The sequence below is a fragment of the Geospiza fortis genome, unplaced genomic scaffold, assembly GCF_000277835.1.
Source record: "Geospiza fortis unplaced genomic scaffold, GeoFor_1.0 scaffold166, whole genome shotgun sequence".
Classification (NCBI taxonomy): domain Eukaryota; kingdom Metazoa; phylum Chordata; class Aves; order Passeriformes; family Thraupidae; genus Geospiza; species Geospiza fortis.
The window spans coordinates 3414259-3433956 of NW_005054310.1; the positions used below are offsets into that span (position 1 = coordinate 3414259).

Below are 19698 nucleotides of genomic sequence, written 5' to 3' on the forward strand. Positions count from 1 at the left end.
TAATATATTTGAGAACATAGGTTCTTCATGGTATGCAAGATTTGCAATAGTCTCAATATTAAATGCTTCTAGTTACTGTGTATGGAATATGTTTATGATTTCACTAAGATATTTAAGAAAATTGTGATAATTCTGAACATGGGAATTAGTCATGTTAAATAATTTAGCCTGGCACCTGGCATAATTTTTTTTTTTTTTGTAAAATGTTGCAATATTGTGACTATTCTGAGGAATGACTTGGATTGGTTTTGTAAAGTTGGGATTAAAAGTAAAGCCACAAAAAGGCATCTTCATTCTCAAATTGTTTTAGCTGTAAGTATGTTCTGTCTGCAATCACATGCTGGCAATGAGTAAACAGTTACCAGCACCCTTTTTGCTTCAGTTTTTCTCAGGTTATATTCCAGTTTTATACTTAGGACTAATTTTCAGTCAGTGATATTAGAACAGTCCTACAATCCAAAACTCAACATGGCGTTTTGCTGGTACTTGGTACTTCAGTTTATGTGAGTAGATCTATAGGTTCTAAACCAGAATGAAGTTTTTCAAAATTTCTGTATGTTTTAAAGACCGACAGCTCAAGATGTGCAAGGGAGATATGCCACGCTTCAGACTGTTATATATATTTATCATGTTTCATAAAGCTGACATGATTTTGTTTCTTTTAGTATTATGGCACATGGCCATAGAGTTTATAACTGAAATCTAGTGCTCCTGTTCTTATGTGTTTTTTTCTTTTTTTTCCCCTAGTGTTTGAAATCTAGCAGAATGGCAGACGTAGACAAGTAAGTAAAATCTGTCTATGATTTTACTGTGGCTCTGAGTGTGTCCTGTGCTGTACTTGGCATGACTGGGCTCTCCAGATGCTGGATAGGCAGGGTCTAGGTACTGACCTTGAGCACTGTGGCAAGACCTGAGGTTTATAGCCTGTGGGAGAAAAACTTATGTTGCTCATGATAAATGGGTTTGTGATCTTAATTGTTAGTAAATAAGAAAGTGGAAGAAGGCATGAGTCAACTTCCTATGTTAGTTGGAATTCTGGAGGGGAAATCAGATGATATTGCCCATTTCTATTGTTTCACTCCATGTAGGATTCTTTCTATACTTTGAGTGCTCTTATTTTGTGGCGTTTAAAGTATAATGTAGGTGATCCTACCCACAGTTCTCAAGGCCTGCACATCTTAAGGAAGGTATGTGGAGCAGAAGGAGACTTTGACTGGTTGATAAGAGCAGAAGATGAAGGAGTTTTTTGTAGAAAGAAACTTCGTAATTCTGGAAGGTTGCTAATTCTGTAAACTGTTCTGGGATTGTCAAATGTGAAACTTCTGTGAAGACAAAATTGGTTTTGTTTGTCTATTAAGACTTGCTTGTCAAAGGTCAAAAGATGCAACAGTTTGTTTCTACCCACATAACCTCTAGTTTGAGCTCTTTAAGCTCCTTAGAGTATATTATAAAATTAACTACTTGATTGAATTAACTTCTTGTTATTGAATATTTCTAATAGCAAAGAACAGTCTGAACTTGATCAGCAGGATATGGAGGATGTTGAAGAAGTAGAAGAAGAAGAAACTGGGGAAGATGCCAACAGCAAAGGTAATGTTGAAACCAAGAGTTTCTAAACTTCTAAGCCTATGTGCTTCCTAGTTAGTGTGCTAGAAAAAACTTTTACTGCAAAACAATTAGGAAGTGGTAAAATAATTTCAGATGGACAATTGTGTTTAAGTTCTGAAGCAAGAACTTTTTCTTTCAAATTGAGTGATTTTTATTAGTTGTTTGCAATTACTCATTGTAGTCATGTTTAATACCAGGTTCAGGCAGTGCTGGCCACCTGTATAATTGGAAGAGACAGGATTATTGTGGATATGTAACAGGATTATTTAAAAACTTCACACACGTGAAGTTTTGAGTATAAAAAATTAATGTGTGTATATGTGTGTATGTGTATCTCTTACTTTTGATTAGTTGCTAATAATTTGCTGCTGAGTTGACAGTGAACAGAACAAATCATGCTTAGTGTTACTGCTCTTGAAATTAATAAATCCTTTTTTATTCTCCCCTCAACAAGTAACATAAGCACATATCAAAATACTTGTTTTGTCAGTGCTGAACAGTCTTACTCATGCTTTGTATTTGAAGTGTGGGGGCACAGATGGAATCTAAAGAGCAGTTAGCCAAAAGAGAAATAACTAATAATCTCTGCAATAAAATTACTTGGATAGTGCCTTGATTCAAGTTTGCCTGAGCAGAATAATAACATTAAAATAGAACATTTTGCTCAAGATGTTATACTTCGCTAATCTATTGAAAGAAGTGTTTTCAAAACTGGATTGCAAAATTTTGGGGAACACTCATTAGCTGAAGTAATTAAATGACATACAGTAATTAAATGGTAAGTATTCAGGTGTCCCACAGGAGCCTAGAGATGAATAATGTGTATTTTCAGTGATTTCCCAGCTATTTTAGGTGAGAATCAGAGGGGAAATTATACTGTAGAAATCCTGGACAGAAATCAGATTTATAAATCAGAAACTTTTTTTGGTATTAGGGAGACTTCACACAGTTTTAAACAGTTCTTCTGCATCTGTAATTCTTGCTTGTCTAATTTTCTTTATTTTGTGCACAATTCTTTCTTTCAAGATTGGTCCAAGAGATGCAGTTTGTGCTTACTTAATCTTCTTTTTTAATTCAGCTCGGCAGTTGACTGTGCAGATGATGCAAAATCCTCAGATTCTTGCAGCCCTTCAGGAAAGACTTGATGGTCTGGTAGGAACATCTGCAGGATATGTAGAAAGGTACAGCATTGGTTTAGTATGAGCAGAGTGTTAAAATGGTTCTTTTGTTTTCTGAACAGTGTTGTCTATGGTTTATGGTCATAAACCACTGTGCTGCTCAGATAGCAGAAAAACTAATATAGTCTGTTTGTAGTGCATCTCAGAATTGAAGAGTTTTTATTTGAAGTTTCATGAAGAATGCTAATATTTAGCATTTAGTGTCTGATGTTTTCCTCTGCAGTTACAGTATGGCACACTTCTTAGGATACTTTCCTGATCCTTGGAATCTCTTTTGTAGCTTTGCCTTGGTCATGAAACATCATTTATTTAAACTATGGACAGATACTTGGAGGCCTGGTGTCTCTAGCATCGTAATTTTATGCTTAGACTGTAAGCATTAGCTGATACAGCAATGTTATTAGCAGTACTTCATGCGGTTTTCTCAGTATCAAAACTTGCTATAAATTCTTGCCAAAATTTTCTGTAGTTGATCTGCATTTATGAGGCATGCAGTAATTGCTTTCCTTTTGCACATTTGTAGTACAGTGGCTCATTTAGCAAACCAGTTCTGGCTCACTTTGGGTCAGACAGTGTGTTTAAAGACAGTGCTATTAGCTGCTGTGCTCAGTGAAAGAAAGCAGCAAGTTTTGAAGATTAAATTTTTAAGCAAATAATAACAACTGTCTTGAACATTTTCATAAAGCCAAACAAATTAATGGTGAGACTTTTCTTAGTTGTACTCAATACTATGATTTTACCTTGTTACTCATTAATAATGTAGAGCTTGTTTTTAGAAGGAAGATTTATTGCACAAATTTCTCTCATGATTTACTCAGGTGTTGGAATACTCTGGTTCTAACTGTGGTTGAGCCTCAGTTTAAGTGCTTGTGCTAAGGATTTCAATGTCATTGGTGAAAGTGGTTGCAGCTTTGATTTAAACTTTCTAAAGCTTAAAACAGAGTGTAAAATGTGTTGTGGTACAAGTTGGTTAAGTTGCAAGGGGTCTGGTTAAGGAGAGATCAATATGTGCTTAAAATGCAGTGTTGTTAACAGTTCTGTCACTGAATTTTTCAGCTTGCCTAAAGTTGTTAAAAGACGTGTGAATGCTCTCAAGAATCTTCAAGTTCAGTGTGCACAGATAGAAGCAAAGTTCTATGAGGAAGTTCATGAGCTGGAGAGAAAGTATGCTGCTCTCTATCAGCCCTTATTTGACAAGGTATTTTAGTGCTACTCTGATTTGTACTTTAAAGCTTCATCTAAAATACAGCAAAGGATTATAAAAACCAGAACACTTACTCATGTTCCAAATTACTTTGGTCTCATATGTGCCCCTTCAATTCAATTGATAAAATTTTGCCATCCAAGTGAATATCAACTAAGATTGAGAGAGTGAAAAGTTAAGTCTGTTCCATAGTTATCAAAATGACTTCAGTATATCAAACCTCATTTTAATTGAGCAAATGTCAGATCATACTGTAACTTTTCTGGGACTTTGGTGTTTATTTTAGTGTGTTGTAAACTTCCTAACTGCTGAATCAATCTTCTAGAGCCAGAAGAAAAGGTAGATAGTTAATGTATTACTACTTGTGTAATTTAGGATTAGGAATTTATTGGTTAGGGCATTGCTGATTGCAATTACTAGGAAATTAGAAAATATTCTTTGTTTAATCTTCCAGCGAAGTGAAATCATCAATGCCATTTATGAACCTACAGAAGAGGAATGTGAATGGAAAGCAGATGCTGACGAAGAAATTTCAGTGAGTATCTTAATTAGTTCTCATCAATATCTCAAGCTTTAGCATGAAACAAGATTCATTAAGCCGAAATTCTAAAAAAACAGGTTTGTAATGATTACTTGCTATTAATAATAATGCTAATTCTTAATGGTTGCTTAAACGTCCACATGGCACTGGTGCCAACAAAGAACTGATGAACCTTATGATGAACCTCTTAAAATTAAGGAAACCCAATATTTTTATTTTCTCAAGGATGAAATGAAAGAGAAAGCTAAGCTTGAAGAAGAAAAAAAAGATGAAGAAAAAGAAGACCCTAAAGGAATCCCTGAGTTTTGGCTGACAGTATTCAAGAATGTGGACTTGCTCAGTGATATGGTTCAGGTAGGCAGTGGTCTAGCTTTGTTTAAAGTTGCATTGGTAATTAACCCAAGTGTCTTTAAGAAAGCAGTGGAAACACTTTGATACTTTATATGTCTGGAGAGCAATAATGGAACTGTTACTTGGATGTCATCTCTGGTAACTTTTCAAGTGAGAGTACACAGCACTGAAATACCTCCCTGCTGTTTTATTTCTTGAACCTATTCTATGATACTAATGAATTTTTGGTGCTTATAGAAGTGTGTGTGAAAAGTGTATTAGACATGACTAAAAATTGTACGTGGTGTTAGCGTGGGTTTTGGTTGTATACTGTACTGGGGACTCTGTAACAGCCATTGTTGCCATCTGCTGGTCATGTTCATGGAAGTATTTCAGTGTTGTAACAAGGTTTTTTTTCTAAGTCAAACTTGTTCTAAACATGACTTTTTATCTCTGTGAGGCCTTAAATCTGTGTGTAATTGAATGTTATGAAAATTAAATACACTGTGTTTTCTCTACAGGAACATGATGAACCTATCCTGAAATACTTAAAAGATATAAAAGTGAAATTTTCAGAAGTTGGACAACCTATGGTTAGTTTCACTTATTAAACAAGATTACTTTTATGTTATCTTAAGAATTATTTGTATTTTAGCAACATGGTCTGTGATAGCCAATTGTCTTGTGGAAATCATGAGAAAATATACAGCTGCTGCTTCTGAGAAAGCAGTACAAGGTCTAGTGCTAATCTTGCATCACCCTGTGAATGAGTGTATACTGAATTTAGCCTTCAGCTTCTCTTGAGATTTGCCTTAACAGCTGATAACTTAGGTTTTCACCATTGCATTTTGATACCTTTGGGTACTTTTTGTGTAACTGCTGTAATTTCATATATTTCCCTGGCAGTAATCAGACCGTTTTCTAAGTTATAATATTTTTAAATTTAGAAATTCTGCCTATACATTAGTAGCAGGAAATCTGTGTACTGGGAGATCTGTCATTACTGCAAGCAGTATAATAACTAGAAAGTACAAGATCAAGTAATTGAAAAGATTTGAAGATCTTTGTACAACTTGGGTGACAAATTCTAGAATAAGTTATGGATGTATTGGAGAAAGGTGTATTCTGTTGCATGTGTACTGCTTGGGTTTAGGTGTTAAGAATTTAAAGGTGTTGGTAAATAACTAAAGTTACTGTTCTGCAATTCTTTTTAAGAGTTTCACATTAGAATTTCATTTTGAACCAAACGACTACTTCACAAATGAAGTGTTGACAAAGACGTATAGAATGAGGTCGGAGCCAGATGATTCTGATCCCTTTTCCTTTGACGGACCAGAAATCATGGGTTGTACAGGGTAAGTCTAATAGATACCATTAAGGCAATATAGCAGCTTTGCCCGTAGCATTATCCAGCTGTAGAGTTTTACAGCATCTTGGGGAGGTGCTGGAAAAGATACTTCCCCATGTAACTTGGGAACAGCTAGGTTTGATATGAGTTTTTTTGTTGTTACCAATAACTTCAATACAATATAGAAAAACACATTATTTGTATTGCATAATTTATAAGCATATATATTATATAAGCATATAAATAAGAAATATAGTCAGTATTTGTTTAGAAATACTGTTCTGCAGTCACTAAAGGTGAATTGAAATATTTTAGTATCTTTTAGTAGGCCTGTATAGCTTTTGCTAGAATTTGTTTGATTGCTTTTATTAATATTTTTGTATTTCTGGCACGCGGCATTTTGGGGAGTTTATTTCAGATTTATTTTTAATATTGCAGTTGTCCATTTTGTTTTATAAGTGTTGAATGTTTGCCTTTGAATTTCTGTCTATTTGAGAAATGGAGAACAGTCCTCATAATTCCAGGTTACTCTTTTTAAAAAGCCGTCACACTGCTTTCTTAGTGAAATATTCTGTTTTAAATTAGTTAAGTAATTTTTTCCTCTACATTTCCTTTTTTTGTGAACAGAGGGATGAGAAAAAAAACTATGTTGTACATGGGGATGTTGTACAGAGGGATGGGAGAAAACTATGTTGTACATAATTATTCTTATGAGAACACTTGGGCCTGTTCAGTAACTTTTGTGCTCAAGTCTCCAGTGTTCTGACTGCTCTTCTGAGTGATAACAACTAAGTTACAGACTATTACTGCATAGTCAGTGTTGGTTTTTCTCTTAAATTAATCTCCAGTTGCTCATACTGACTTATTTGCCTCTTTATTTCCCAGTCACTTAACATATTTTCCAAAGTCCTGTAAGATTTAATTTTAAATGCTTGGGTAGCTTTGATTAAACTGTTTTGTCTTCCCCAGTTTGGACTGATTGGCAAATCATGAATCTTGACAGAGTTTGGTGTGAGGTGCCACTGCTTCTGTAAAAATTATTAACTCCTAGTCCTTGTTTTCTCTTGTAGCTAGGATAGCCCCTTCTTGTCCCAAAGCAACTCACTGAATTTCTGAGTCTGTAAAAGAATCTAATCAGAAACTTCTGCAAATGCAGTTAGTTTCACTGATGTGACTTTTTCATTTACTTGTCGCCAGAATGCTTTGACTGTTAGGGGAGCCTGTAGACATGATTTTGCTCTGTAAGCAGGATAGAGTTAAAAACCCCAAAAAACAAAACCCAAACGAATGTAACACCAGAAGACAAAACCCTCACAAGCAACTCAAAATCAGCTAAAACCTACATGCTTGTTTGATGCATTGTTTTAAGGACTTACTGGTTATGATGATAGGTGGGGTGAACTTTGGCATATTACTAATATGCCCAAATACGACATTGCTTTAAAATGGATGGGCAGCTCTAAAATTGGTGCAGTACTAGTTGTTGATAGAAAACTAGGCACTGTTTGGTAGCTAATGAAAATTAGCATTTCAGAGATTGAGTGGAGAAGGAAAAATTTTTGGATGGAAATAATCCTAAAATTAACCAGTTACTCCTGTTCTCAACAGAAAACTAATGAAAAGATAGGACTAAATAAATACTATTTTAATATTCTTTCTTTCCTGTGTCTCTTGCAGTTGTGATAGTCTCAGTAGATACTTGTAACAAGGGGAATGGTATTAAGCTGCAGGTGGTTGTGGTTTTTTCCCTGTAATTTGGTTTTTTTTTTTTTACGCTTTAGTTGCCAAATAGATTGGAAAAAAGGAAAGAATGTTACTTTGAAAACCATTAAGAAGAAGCAAAAACATAAGGGCCGCGGAACAGTAAGGACGGTTACAAAAACTGTTTCCAATGACTCTTTCTTCAACTTCTTCAGTCCTCCTGAAGGTAAGCTGAACACTAGTATACATGTATTAACTTTAGATGTAGAATGTATCTCACTCACTTGTTTCTTCTGTTTTTTTTTCCTACAGTTCCTGAAAGTGGAGACCTGGTAAGTTGGCTTATTTAAAAAATAACGATGGCGTGTTTATGAAATTTTAAAATTTGTTAAACAGCCTCAGCTTTAACTGCTTCTGTCTTTAACTGAGAGTACTTATGAAGACTAGTATATATTTGAGATTTCTTTTTCAGGAGGAGTGTTTGAGTTGGATGGTAGAGTTTAGTTTAGTCAACTTTAATAGCTTATGCTTCCTGAAAACTACCTTTTGGATTGTTAACAGTTGTAGAAATGTAGTGATCTACGTTATTAGTCTTAGATCTAATGGGTGGTGTAAGTCTCTCCCTTCATGTGTTCTTTGGATGATTTTATCTAATGGCTGAATGTATCCAGTTTGTGTTTTATTCTGTTAAAAATTTCTCAAGCTGTTAACTCTTGAAAGTAATAAAACAGGAACAGAAAACTGGAAGAGCCTGCTTTTCTGTGTGCTCGCTATGGTAATAACCCATGTTTTTGTAACGAGAAAAACTACCAAAAATACTTAACAGTAGGGAATATATTATGCAGTTTGAGTGAGAAATATGAAATTAAAGCTTCCAGAGGCATGTAGTTAGAACTCTAGTTGGCATGGACACCAAAAGCTGTATGCTCATAACATTTAGAAAAACAAAAAGTAATTGCTCAGATGGGAGACAGCAGAACACTTGGTATGAAAACAAGAGGAGTGAAAGTGTCACATTGGATCAGAGAGCATTTTTAAGTGTTCAAGTGCTTCAGTAGTGGATTTGTCTAATGGGAATCAAGGGGATGCACTGTAGGAATCAGAAGCAGGTTGTAAAATCTTTATTGTGATAGTCTCACCTGGCTATTGTTCACTTATTTAAGAGTATTGTGCATATGAGCTGAAAGTCTATGGGAGATATTAAATAATCTTTATACTTGGAATGAAAGAAACTCCAGAATGGTATATAATTAGGCTTTCTGAAGCAGCAGCCCCTCCCTGTATAATGTAGGTGGGCTGTTCAGTGTTGAACTTGGCTCCTCACGTTCAGTCCTGTAAAGCAGAACTGGACTCCTGGAACAAAAAAAATCAGTAATGGGATCTGTGTAAATCTGGCCACATCAAAACCATGTAACTTGTGTGTATGTATCAAAAGTAGTTACCATCTCATAGTTTAGGAAATAATATTGTTTTATGCAGGATGATGATTCCGAGGCAATCCTTGCTGCAGACTTTGAAATAGGTCACTTCTTGCGTGAACGTATAGTGCCCCGGTCAGTACTGTACTTCACTGGAGAAGCTATTGAAGATGATGATGATGACGTAAGTATAATATTCATTCAGAGCACTAAAAACCTTGAAACAATGCTATTTCGTGCTTGGGTAATTTCTTACATTGGTATCTTTAGAATGGGATGTTAGTTGCAGCAGAGCTTCCTAGATTATTCAGGAAGAGAAGCATAAAAATAATAATTCTTTGAAGTAGTGACTGCAGAGTTTTGTGGCAAAAGCAGTGGTAGAAGCTGATCATCTAGAGGATGTCATAGTAGCATTTTGTATATAAGGCATTCCTAGAGAAGTGTACCCAATACTTTGTGGAACTGTAATGAGCTGCCAGAGAACAAATGAGACTTCTTCTAGCTGCTGAGCCTGTTCTTTGTGCTTACAGTGACATTGGGCTATGAAGTTTTCAAGTCTCATCCTTTTAAAAGTACTCTCTTACTTAAAAAAAAAAAGCTAGATAAGCACATTCAAAGCATGCCAAAATAATCAAAGCAAGTTCTGCAAAGGCTTAAGTGTTTTAAAAGAGCTAAGCTTGAAATTGTCAAAACATGAAGCCTCAGAACTTTATACAGGTATAAAACATTTTTTCTGTCGCTGCCTCGGTTAAACAAAAACGGTTTGACTGTTAAGATGGCTTAGATATGTGCTGTCTTAAAAATAAATGTTTAGAATCTAAACTGTTGGCCCTTGTTGCAAAGGCTTGGCTGGGGCTGTGGAGGAGGGAGGTACGACAGGCTGCTTTGGGCTCCGCTGTCCCCTGCTGTCCCCCAGTGGTACCGCAGGGTAATCAGCCCCTCCCGGACTGCACAGAATGGGGACAGTCTGCTCTACCAGAGCTTACCAGGGGAAGTTGAACATTGCTCATGCTGATGCAAAAAGTGTTTTTAAATCTGACAGACACAGGAGCTTCTTGGTGCAAATTAAAAGAGACTAGATTTAGGTTAGGTTGGATGAGACTCTGAGCAACCTGGTCTAGTGGAAGGTTTTCCTGCCCATGGCAGGGTGGTTAGAGCTAGATGACCCTCAAGGCCCTGTCCACCCCAAACCATTGTATGATTCTCTTAAGATCACAATATGGAGTGGTCTCTGGCATCTACTTGAGCTATAGATGGCTGCATTTATGATATTATCAAAACTATTTATTTTCTTTTCTAGTATGATGAAGAAGGTGAAGAGGCAGATGATGAGGTAAGATGACAGATGCCCCTGATTCAAATAGTTTACGTGTTGTAGCTTGTTATCTGGAATAAGAGTTCCTTTAGTTTTTGAGTGCTGTGGACACTAAGAATTACTTCTGAAATAAGATAGAACATACTGTTTGGTGGATTTCAGATGAATAATTTAAAAAACCCAAAAAACAAAACAAACAACCAGCAAGACAACAGCAACAAAAAAAAACCCAAACCAAGCTAAGACAACCTTCAAGGTATCTTAAAAATTAAGCTGCCACTGATGTCAAAAGATACACATTATGGAGGATAAACTAATACAATATGTATAACATAAAGTGGTAATGGATGTATTTCTGAGTACAGTTTAATCTTAATTTTCATGAAAATGGCTCCGGAAGCTGAATGTGGATAAGCTAGAGAAATATTAAGTGTTTTTTTTCAGGAGGGCGAAGAAGAAGCAGATGAAGAAAATGATCCTGATTATGAACCAAAAGTAAGGAATTAAAATGAATGTTTAAAGTTTGTGTATGCATAGAGACATTTAAAATTTTATGTATGTTGAATCTTAATTTTAGATTAAGTATTTAACCAGTAGTTCCTATGGGTGAGCATGTTTTGTTTTGAGGCTGTTTTGGGCCTAATTCTGACAGAGTAGAATTGGTAGAGAAACTTTGTAAAAGTTCTTTCTCCAGGAGTCATTTTGTAAAAGTAACTTTTGGCTTTGAGCACTGAGGTTAGTCAGGCTTGGTTTTCTATAAACTTGTCTTGCACCAATTTGCTGCCTAATGATGAAAATTGCAAAATGGTTGTAAGGACATGGAGAGAACTGTGTCATCCAACTTCAGTTTTTGGGAACTTGCTAAAAGCTGGCTCTGGCACCGATTTTCCCAGCAGAATGCAAAATACGCTCTTTCATGTTAGGTAGATGGCAAATCTTTCATTGTTTGAGGTAGCAGAAGTCAAGGTTCAGCAATGCATCTGCAGCCAAGTCCTAAAATGTGAACAGCCAAGAGCAACTGGAGGCTTTCTTATTGCATGAGAAGGGAAAAATCACTAATCAGGCTGGAAAAACAGTTGCGAGCCACTCAATTCATAGCTTTTTGATAGCTGAGAGAAAGGTACCTCTGGCCACCTGAAAGCATCTGATGTGGTAGGTGAAAGTTGCAGTCATGAAGTCTATGAAGTGCTCCAAAATGCCTGCTGTTAAAATGGCTTGTCATTTCAAATGAATGTTTTTCAGTAGGAATGGCTTGAGCTGCTATCAAAGTACTGTTGAGTAAATTACATTAATCTTAGCATTGTACATAGAAATGCAGGGTACAAACTTGTGATCAAAATGTACAGCCATCTTGGTGATGTTTGATCTGCTATAGTGTATTCAAATTGGTTCCTAGTCAAGAAAGTTTTGAAATCCAAATGAAACAGCTGCAAGTTGGACTTATTTCCACCATTTCAGATTGCTTTTCTCAGTGAAACAGGACTGAGAAAGGCCTAACTAGGCTCAGAGAGCTGCTCAAAGGCTAGAGATAGTAGTGGTGCTATAGTGGTGTACCATCTTATCTCAGGCTATAAGCCAGCTGAATTTACTGAAGCACTGTGCTCCTAGAATAGCTGTCCAGACCAAGGAAGGTGGTGGAGTAAAACCTGCAACTGAACTCTGCCCCTCCCAAAAACTTTCTTGAATTCCCATATTACTGTGACATATTAATGGCTGTCTGTTTCATGAACAGAAGTTTTTCATGTTAGAATTTTTAAACTGGAATTTATTGCAAAAGATGCTTCCAGAGCATTAGGAGCCGTGATTTGGCATTTCATTGCGTTGCTGTACAGTGTCTTCTGGCATAAGGCCATGCTCTTGTAACCACCCATAGGAAGTTTCTTTTGTCTCAAACTGTGAAGAGGGTCTGCATGCTTCTTCTGAGCTTGGTTGTTTGTTACTGCACCTCACTCTTCTCCTTTTTCCAGTTACAGTGTCTTTTAGAGTACTTCACCACACTTAGTTCTGAACAGGTTTTTATTCTGGATTGTATCCTGATGTGCCAACAAAGCCAAAATAAATGCAGTGTGGATATTGCTGCATCCAATGACAGTAGTGTTGCAAATGCTAGACAATTAATGCAAAGGATAAGATGGAAGAATTTCGGAAGAATATTGCAGCTTGAGAAAGCATGCTTAGCAATATTGATAGTTCTTCTTAAATACTGTTTCTCTAAACTGTATTTCTTTTTTTTTCAACAGAAGGATCAAAACCCAGCAGAATGCAAGCAGCAGTGAAGCAGTGTGTCTGTGGCCTTGAGGATTACCTGCACTGTAATAGCCTAAACACAACTATTAGTTACTTACAGCCTTATGTTTTGTATCTTGGTAGAATTAAGTAACCAATTTGTTAAAAAAAGAAATCGAACACTTAAGAACCAGTTTAAAATGTAGGTTCAATCTACCTAGCATTTTAACAGTATAATTTTCTGCCAATATGTAGAATGCAGTAAATGCCCTAAAGCATGAATGTTAATTCATTGCTACATAGTTTGGTTCTTGTGAAGTCTTTGTCATGTAGCTATTAGACTGCAGCTGTGAAGATGATCAGAACTGTTAACTGAGACCAATATTTGTTTAGAGAAAACTCTCTCCTGAAGAACCAACCAAAGTATTTTTTCAGCCCAGTAGTCTGAACGGGTTTAAGTCTGCTTGCACTAGCTGTGCCTTCATTACTTTGTTATAGAAATGGCAGTGACTTGTACTAACTCGGAGATGATGATGCATTTTGAATTTGACTACTTGAGAAGACTAGTATAACTTGTTTAATTTCCTGACAAGACCACATTAAACATTCATAACTGTCAGCTTGTTTATGCTATGGGTTTTGTATTTTATGTGACATAGTGATCTACAAAAGAAACCTAGTCATCATATTAAGGTTATTGTTTACCACAGGGGTGTGAATAAAACCTAGTATTTTCAGAAGCTAGTCTTGTTTTATTACTTGTGTATCTGCATGTGTAAACTGGTAATGCATATCTTACATGCTGCAGTTCATGTTTTACTAGAAAAAACTGATGATTACTGAAAAGTAAATTATATAGCATTTGAAAAACAAACACAATAGTTTGGAAAGTTTGATCCATACTTTGCACTTGCAGTGTGATACTTGTGAATCTGAGCTCAATGTTTCAGTGATTGGTCCACACTGCCATTTTAGAGAAGACAAGTTCTTAGAAGTGGGGCTAGATCTGATAAAGGACTTCGGTGTTGCTGTGCCTGACCCTAAGGCATTGCCTATTAGTATGAAATCTGGAGCAAAGTGCCTTGGATTTTCAGTCTGTGTAGATGGAGCTAGGTGGGCCTGAGCAAAGCATGCCCTGCAGCCGAGGGAGTGCTGGCAACACATGGCTGTATTCTAGTTTGTCCTCACTGTATCAAACATGAGGAAACAAACCCAAAGAAATTCTGCTTTCTTCACCTAATGTTCTGTTCACTGTGCTTGTGTTTGCACATTCTGGTTCATACTTTGTCCATATTGGATATTTTTGTCAGTTGAAACACATGGGCTAGAAGATCTTTCTCATCTCATTCTTACCTTGCCTCTAGCCTAGCAGCGGAGGTGCTTGGTGAGATGTGTATTTAAACATACTGAGCTGAAAGAGGCTATGAACTGATGTATTCTGAGTTTTTCCAGTCAGTAGCATGCTACTATAGTCCATGCTGTCTTGTCCTTCACACAACTAAATATATATTCTAATCTTCTAAGCAAGTAGATAGCTTTTTCAGGGATGGAATAGTCCTTGTAGTATTGGAAATTGATCTATTTCTGCAGTAGCTACTGGTTTTTTGTGCCCCTTACACACTTAGCCAAAAAGGTTTTAAAAGAGCAGGGCAAGGAGGAGGCAATGGCCACGTGAGGATAGGGCTGATGGAAGAGTTTCTGTAGCATGTCTCTTCCCTGGAGGGTAAGTAATACAGAATGAAGCTTATCCCAAGTGCCCTTCTAAATCCTCAGCCCCCCTCAAGAAGATGTGGGTCTAGTGTCCTCTGACTAAACTGTTTTAGTTTTGTTATTGATTTTTCTTTTTAATTCCTTGAAGGCCTAAATACCACACTGCTTCATTTCAGAATCCCTGTCAGGCTTCTCCTCTCCGGTGGTGGTTTTGGGAGAAGGAGCTCATTATCTATAGCTGTATGTAAAGCAGGACCATTGAAGCTGTGATCTTAGGGGTTTTTTAGGTAACACAGATCATAGCATAGAAAAAGCAGTTATGAAAGGTTAACAAATACTCTTAGTAGCTATGTGTTTAAGTAGATATGGTTGTGTTTTTTGTTGTGTCAGAATATGCTTATGCTTATCCTTTATCCCTGACCCTGCCAGGTGTTTGGGTTTCACATGGTCTCTTCTCTAAACATCTCCCAAGATTAGGTTTAAGCTTGAGGACATGTAGAGACCAAACTGTGATAGTAGGTTCTGAGCTTGAGAAGTCATTAAGATGGGGCTTTGGAGTTTATACATCTGGATATGGGAAGTCTCTGAAGTCCTTACTTAGATCTAGCCCATTTTTGCTAATAGCATCTGGTAATTGCATTTTTAAAAGAAAATTAACTGTTAAAAGTTGTAAGTTTCAAAATTCACTACTTAACAAATTTGGCTTGCTTTTTGATTACTTTCTCATTCAACACCTTCATAACATACAATGGGATAGAATATTTGAAAAGGGGAGTTGTTAGATGCACACCTGCAGCCTGCAAGATCCAGGGTCATGAATACATCCTATTGACAGATTTTGGTAAGCTTCTCTCCAGATTGACATGCTTGTTCTAAATGAGCAGTTCTTGTGCTCTCCAGACTGCAGCAAAAAGAAGAATATAAATGAGGTGCCAGTTCTTATGGCATTGGTTAAATTAAAACTGTTCTGGTGCTTACTGTAGTTTTGTTATTAATGACACTCTTGTTTAGCAGTTCTGAAAGGCAGTATGTAGCAGGAACATTAAACTTTCAACATTGATTGGAGTGTTGTGACTCATTCTTTCACTTTTCATTTATACCAGGTGTAGAGAATCTCCTCCTTTAATATTTGAGGAGGGTAAGTTACCTTGTTAACAGGCTCTGGCTGGGAAAATGTGTCACTGAAATAGAAACTGCTGTCTTCGGCAGCAGTTGGAGAAATGCACCATAATTTAACAGCTGTGTAAATTGTGTCTTCTGTCCAGTTTTGTTTGCTGTATTGAAGGGAGAATTATTTTGGGGGGGAAAGTGGGAGGTGGGTGAGGAAGGAGGAGAGAATTAAGCGAGACTTTGGATGACAGGGATGGGGTTTCGGGGCTTATGCTTGATGGAGAAGGAGGCTTCTTTGCAATTCTTTCATAATTGCTTTTAGCAATCTAGATTAGATTAGAACTGAAGAGTTTGCCTGTGTGATACAACTTGGTTCATGTTAAAAAAAGTAAAAAAATACAGCATCCTGATATAATGGAGCCCAGATTTAAGCTTAGCATTCCAAAGTTTTAGTTTTTGGAGTTAGAAGTGTTAGAAGTTTACTTTTTGGTGCAGTTAGAAGTGTTACCTTGGATTATTTGAACACTGGGCATAGCAACACTGTTTACCAGTGTCTCCTAGCTTCATAAGTTTAGATGAGCAGTATCTTCTGGGTTATTGAAATTGATGTTCCTGAAACTAATAGCTGATACTGTAATTCTGACATGTTTTGCTTTTTAAGTGGAAAAAGCCAGCAGAATGTAGAAAAGTGGAGAGAATTAATGTGTTCACCTTCAAGCTGGTACTTAAAACTTTCCCTGTGTTTCAGGGCCCATTGTTGTCAACCTGATTTGGAAATTGATAGGAAACTTATATGCAGATGAATGATTAACCTTTCTGCTAAAGGTTTCCTATTTCCGAAGGTGTCTATTCAGCAGTTGTTTACCAAATGCCTTCTTTTGGGCAGAGAATTGTGCTGTGACACTCTCAGCAGCTTAAGGAAGCAAAATACTATGCCCTTCAATACAAAAGGGACAGCCTGATAATGAAAGCATGAACAGCCTTTGATGGTCTACTAGGTTGGGTCCAGAGCCACATGGATGTTGGAGTAGGTAGACTCAGCTGTACCGTGCTTTCTCCTTTTTTCTGTACAGATTTGGTCTTCTCTAATCCAAGACTTTCACAGGTCAGAGAAGTTGTTGCAACACGTCTCCATTTTCATTTCTTAATAGCTCCTCAGTAATCTGTTTGAGGTTCCCCACAAGATGTCAAGAGGATGTTGAAATAATTGGCTTTTAATTGGTAATGCTTGCCTAAATTGAGCATAAATTATCTGCTGAAAATATTAAAGTCTTACTTCTAACAAGAGGAGGTAGAAGTTTGTCCACATGGCATTTGTCTCATTGCTCTTAAAATCGTTGTCAGACCTTTGCTCAGGTCTGGTAGTGTTCCATGTGTTCTCTGCATCTCAGCTTTTGTCGGAAAATCAGAGTGAGTAAAGCAGACAAGACAGGGTACACCAGGTGCAGATAAGCTATTTATTCCATATTTTTCTGTGCCTGTGTACACCAGGGGCAGGCACACAAGGTTTGAGAGGCTATGGCAGAAGGGCTCTTGTGTTCGCAGGTGTCTGAGTAAAGCCGGTGAATTGTCAACACAAGTTGGCTCTTCAGCTGCAGGAGGGGCTCGAGTCCTGAACTTGGTGTTAGAGCTTTGCTTTTGTGTGCTCAAGTGTTGGCAAGTAATTGCTCAAATTTACATTTGCCCTGTAGTGGAGAAACTGTTCTGAACTCATAGCATGTTTTACTGCAGTGGTCAAATCTGAGAACCTTAAAAGCTCCTTTACAGCCTTGTTTTTCTCTACAACGTGTGAGCTTAAGTTGGAATATTTTTGGAAAACCACTGCCTTGGAAGTGCAAAGGACTCTGAAACAGCCAGGCTGGATAAGCTGCTATGCCAATAGCTGGTGCATTGCCTACAGTTCATTTATTTGGTACTGCTAGGGGTTTTAGGGAATGCTAAGGCCTGGCACAGTGTGGTTGGTAGTTATGGTAAATGTTTCATTAATGTTTCATTTTCTGAGGGGTATATACATGTATCTGTGAGATGGAGTTGCTGACAGGAAAAGTCTGCACCCAAGGTCGCATTTTCAGACTGTAGTGTTTCAGGTTTGACAGTAGGAGGCATCTTCACATCAGCTATTTCTGGAATGGCTGCAGAACCTGCCTAGTATTTACTGAAACTTCAATAATGGTAGCAGATGTGTGAAGCATTTTATATAAATGCAGTGGTTTAAATATGTATTTCAAGAAAAGTAAAGTAAAATCTCAGTGTGATACTGTAGTGTGCCTAACTGTTGAATGTGGTTTCTCAAAATAGTAATGTAAGAAACATTTGCAGAAGTTCAGTTTTGACTTGCATCTAGGAAAACAAAGTTTGTTATCCTTTACTGGCAAATTCTGCACAATATTTTGTGCTTTTATCATGGAACTATCAGTATTTTATCTTGCACTAGTCTTGTAGCTTTTGACTGATCTGGATTTTTTTGGTCAAACAGTGTTTTAAATGGCTGTTAATATTTGTTGGCTTATAGAGTACAAATTTAAATGGATGTTTTGCGTGTTTGCTTCTGACCACATGCTTAGGTGAATTTCACCAGGAATAAAGAGTGCTGTGAGTCTGTATATTAGAGTATGTTCATCAGTGTTTGGAGTTGGGTTCAAAATCTGACATTCAATGCTTTGTCATGGAAAGGTGAAGTAGAATGAGTTTGCTCTCTTTCTCCTGTATATTTGATGAAAATATTTGGCCTTCCGCACTAGTCTCCGTTTTTTCATGTGATTAATTGCAGTTGACTGTCAGTACTGAGAACAAGAGAAAAAGCTCACCTTAAATTATACAGGTACAGGTTGTGTGTTAATGTCCTTAAGTGTTGTAGTGCAGTGTTTTTGGGGTGGGGGCAGAGTTTTTTGAATGCTGTTACAGTGTAACATGGCACTCTCAAATCAAATGTGAGTTTCCTCACTACTGGTTAGTGCATTTACCTGGAATCAAATGGCTGTATGCTTACAGCAGTGGAGCAGCAACCAAAACTGAACAGGTGAATTGTTAGAAATTGGTCTTCTGTAGGTTTAGCCTAGTGGTGTCCTATGCCTTACATAAACTCAGTATTTTATTAAGCTGCTCTGTATAGGTGAATGCATTTTAACCAGTTTGCTTTAGTAGGAGAGTTTCAAAATTGTGTGCCACATGAGCAGAGACCTTATCACGAGCAAAGAAATCAGTGCAAAACACTGGTGAAAAGGGAGGAATTCTCTTACGTTGCTCGAGCTGTTTTTGAGACACCTTGTATTTGCACAATCAGCTGGAGATACAGATATTTGTGCAAGGAATTTAGGTTCAAATGGCAGTGAACTGCTGGTGGAGGCAACTGGTGAATGGTATTCAGATCTTTTGAAAATTAGCATGTGCCTCTGTTCAAATGGGCATAAAATGATTGTGAGAATGAACTGTATCTTACAGTCTATCCATTCAGCTCTAAGGAGAAGGGACTATTCTTTATATAAATGGATGGTTTAGGATATTGATTTCCTTTTCCACCTAATTTATCCTAGTCTGCTTTTGCAATTTCCATGTACTGAGGTCCTGCTGTTTCCTTAGGGCAGTGGTACAGATGTCTTTCTTTAGACATTATTCAAACTGCTGCAGAAAGTAAAGATTTATTTTATATATACAGTTGAAGCTGCTTCTCCCCAGGCCAGGGTAGGAATCAAGCTCTTGTACCGGTTCTTTCAGGCTTTCTTTTGTTTAATGGGGCGATGATCGCTTAAATAACAGGGTTCCGCTGGAAACTGGAACTCTTTTACTGGGTTTAAATCGAAAACATGCAGAAGAGGGCCCCTTACTGCTCTTGCCCAAGGAGGCAGGATGAGGAATTACATTTCAACTAAATAGTGCGGGAACGCCCCGACGAAGGCAAAGGAGCGCTTTCGGGCATTTGCCGTGTCCTGGTAATCTCCGTGTATCATTCTAGCGCTGCTTAGCTACGGCGGGGAACCCCTTCCCTCCGCAGCCGTGCTGTGCCGTAGCC

The 19698-nt window shown here is 37.3% G+C and overlaps 1 protein-coding gene across 2 annotated transcripts; it reads left to right on the forward strand.

Annotated features, from left to right (window-relative positions):
* Positions 1-747: 747 nt before the first annotated feature.
* On the forward strand, positions 748-15639 carry NAP1L1 (nucleosome assembly protein 1 like 1). 2 transcript variants are annotated; one of them, XM_031055622.1, is made up of 14 exons: positions 748-782; positions 1502-1590; positions 2687-2789; positions 3843-3984; positions 4445-4525; positions 4757-4885; positions 5383-5454; positions 6077-6216; positions 7991-8136; positions 8223-8242; positions 9390-9512; positions 10629-10661; positions 11088-11138; positions 12884-15639. In XM_031055622.1, the coding sequence occupies exons 1-14, from the start codon at positions 766-768 to the stop codon at positions 12917-12919; spliced, it is 1182 nt and encodes a 393-aa protein (XP_030911482.1). In that variant the 5' UTR covers positions 748-765; the 3' UTR covers positions 12920-15639. The 2 variants fall into 2 exon arrangements, with proteins under 2 accessions (XP_030911482.1, XP_014167846.1); XM_014312371.2 differs by having other exon boundaries at positions 12887-15639.
* The last annotated feature ends 4059 nt before the right edge of the window (positions 15640-19698 follow it).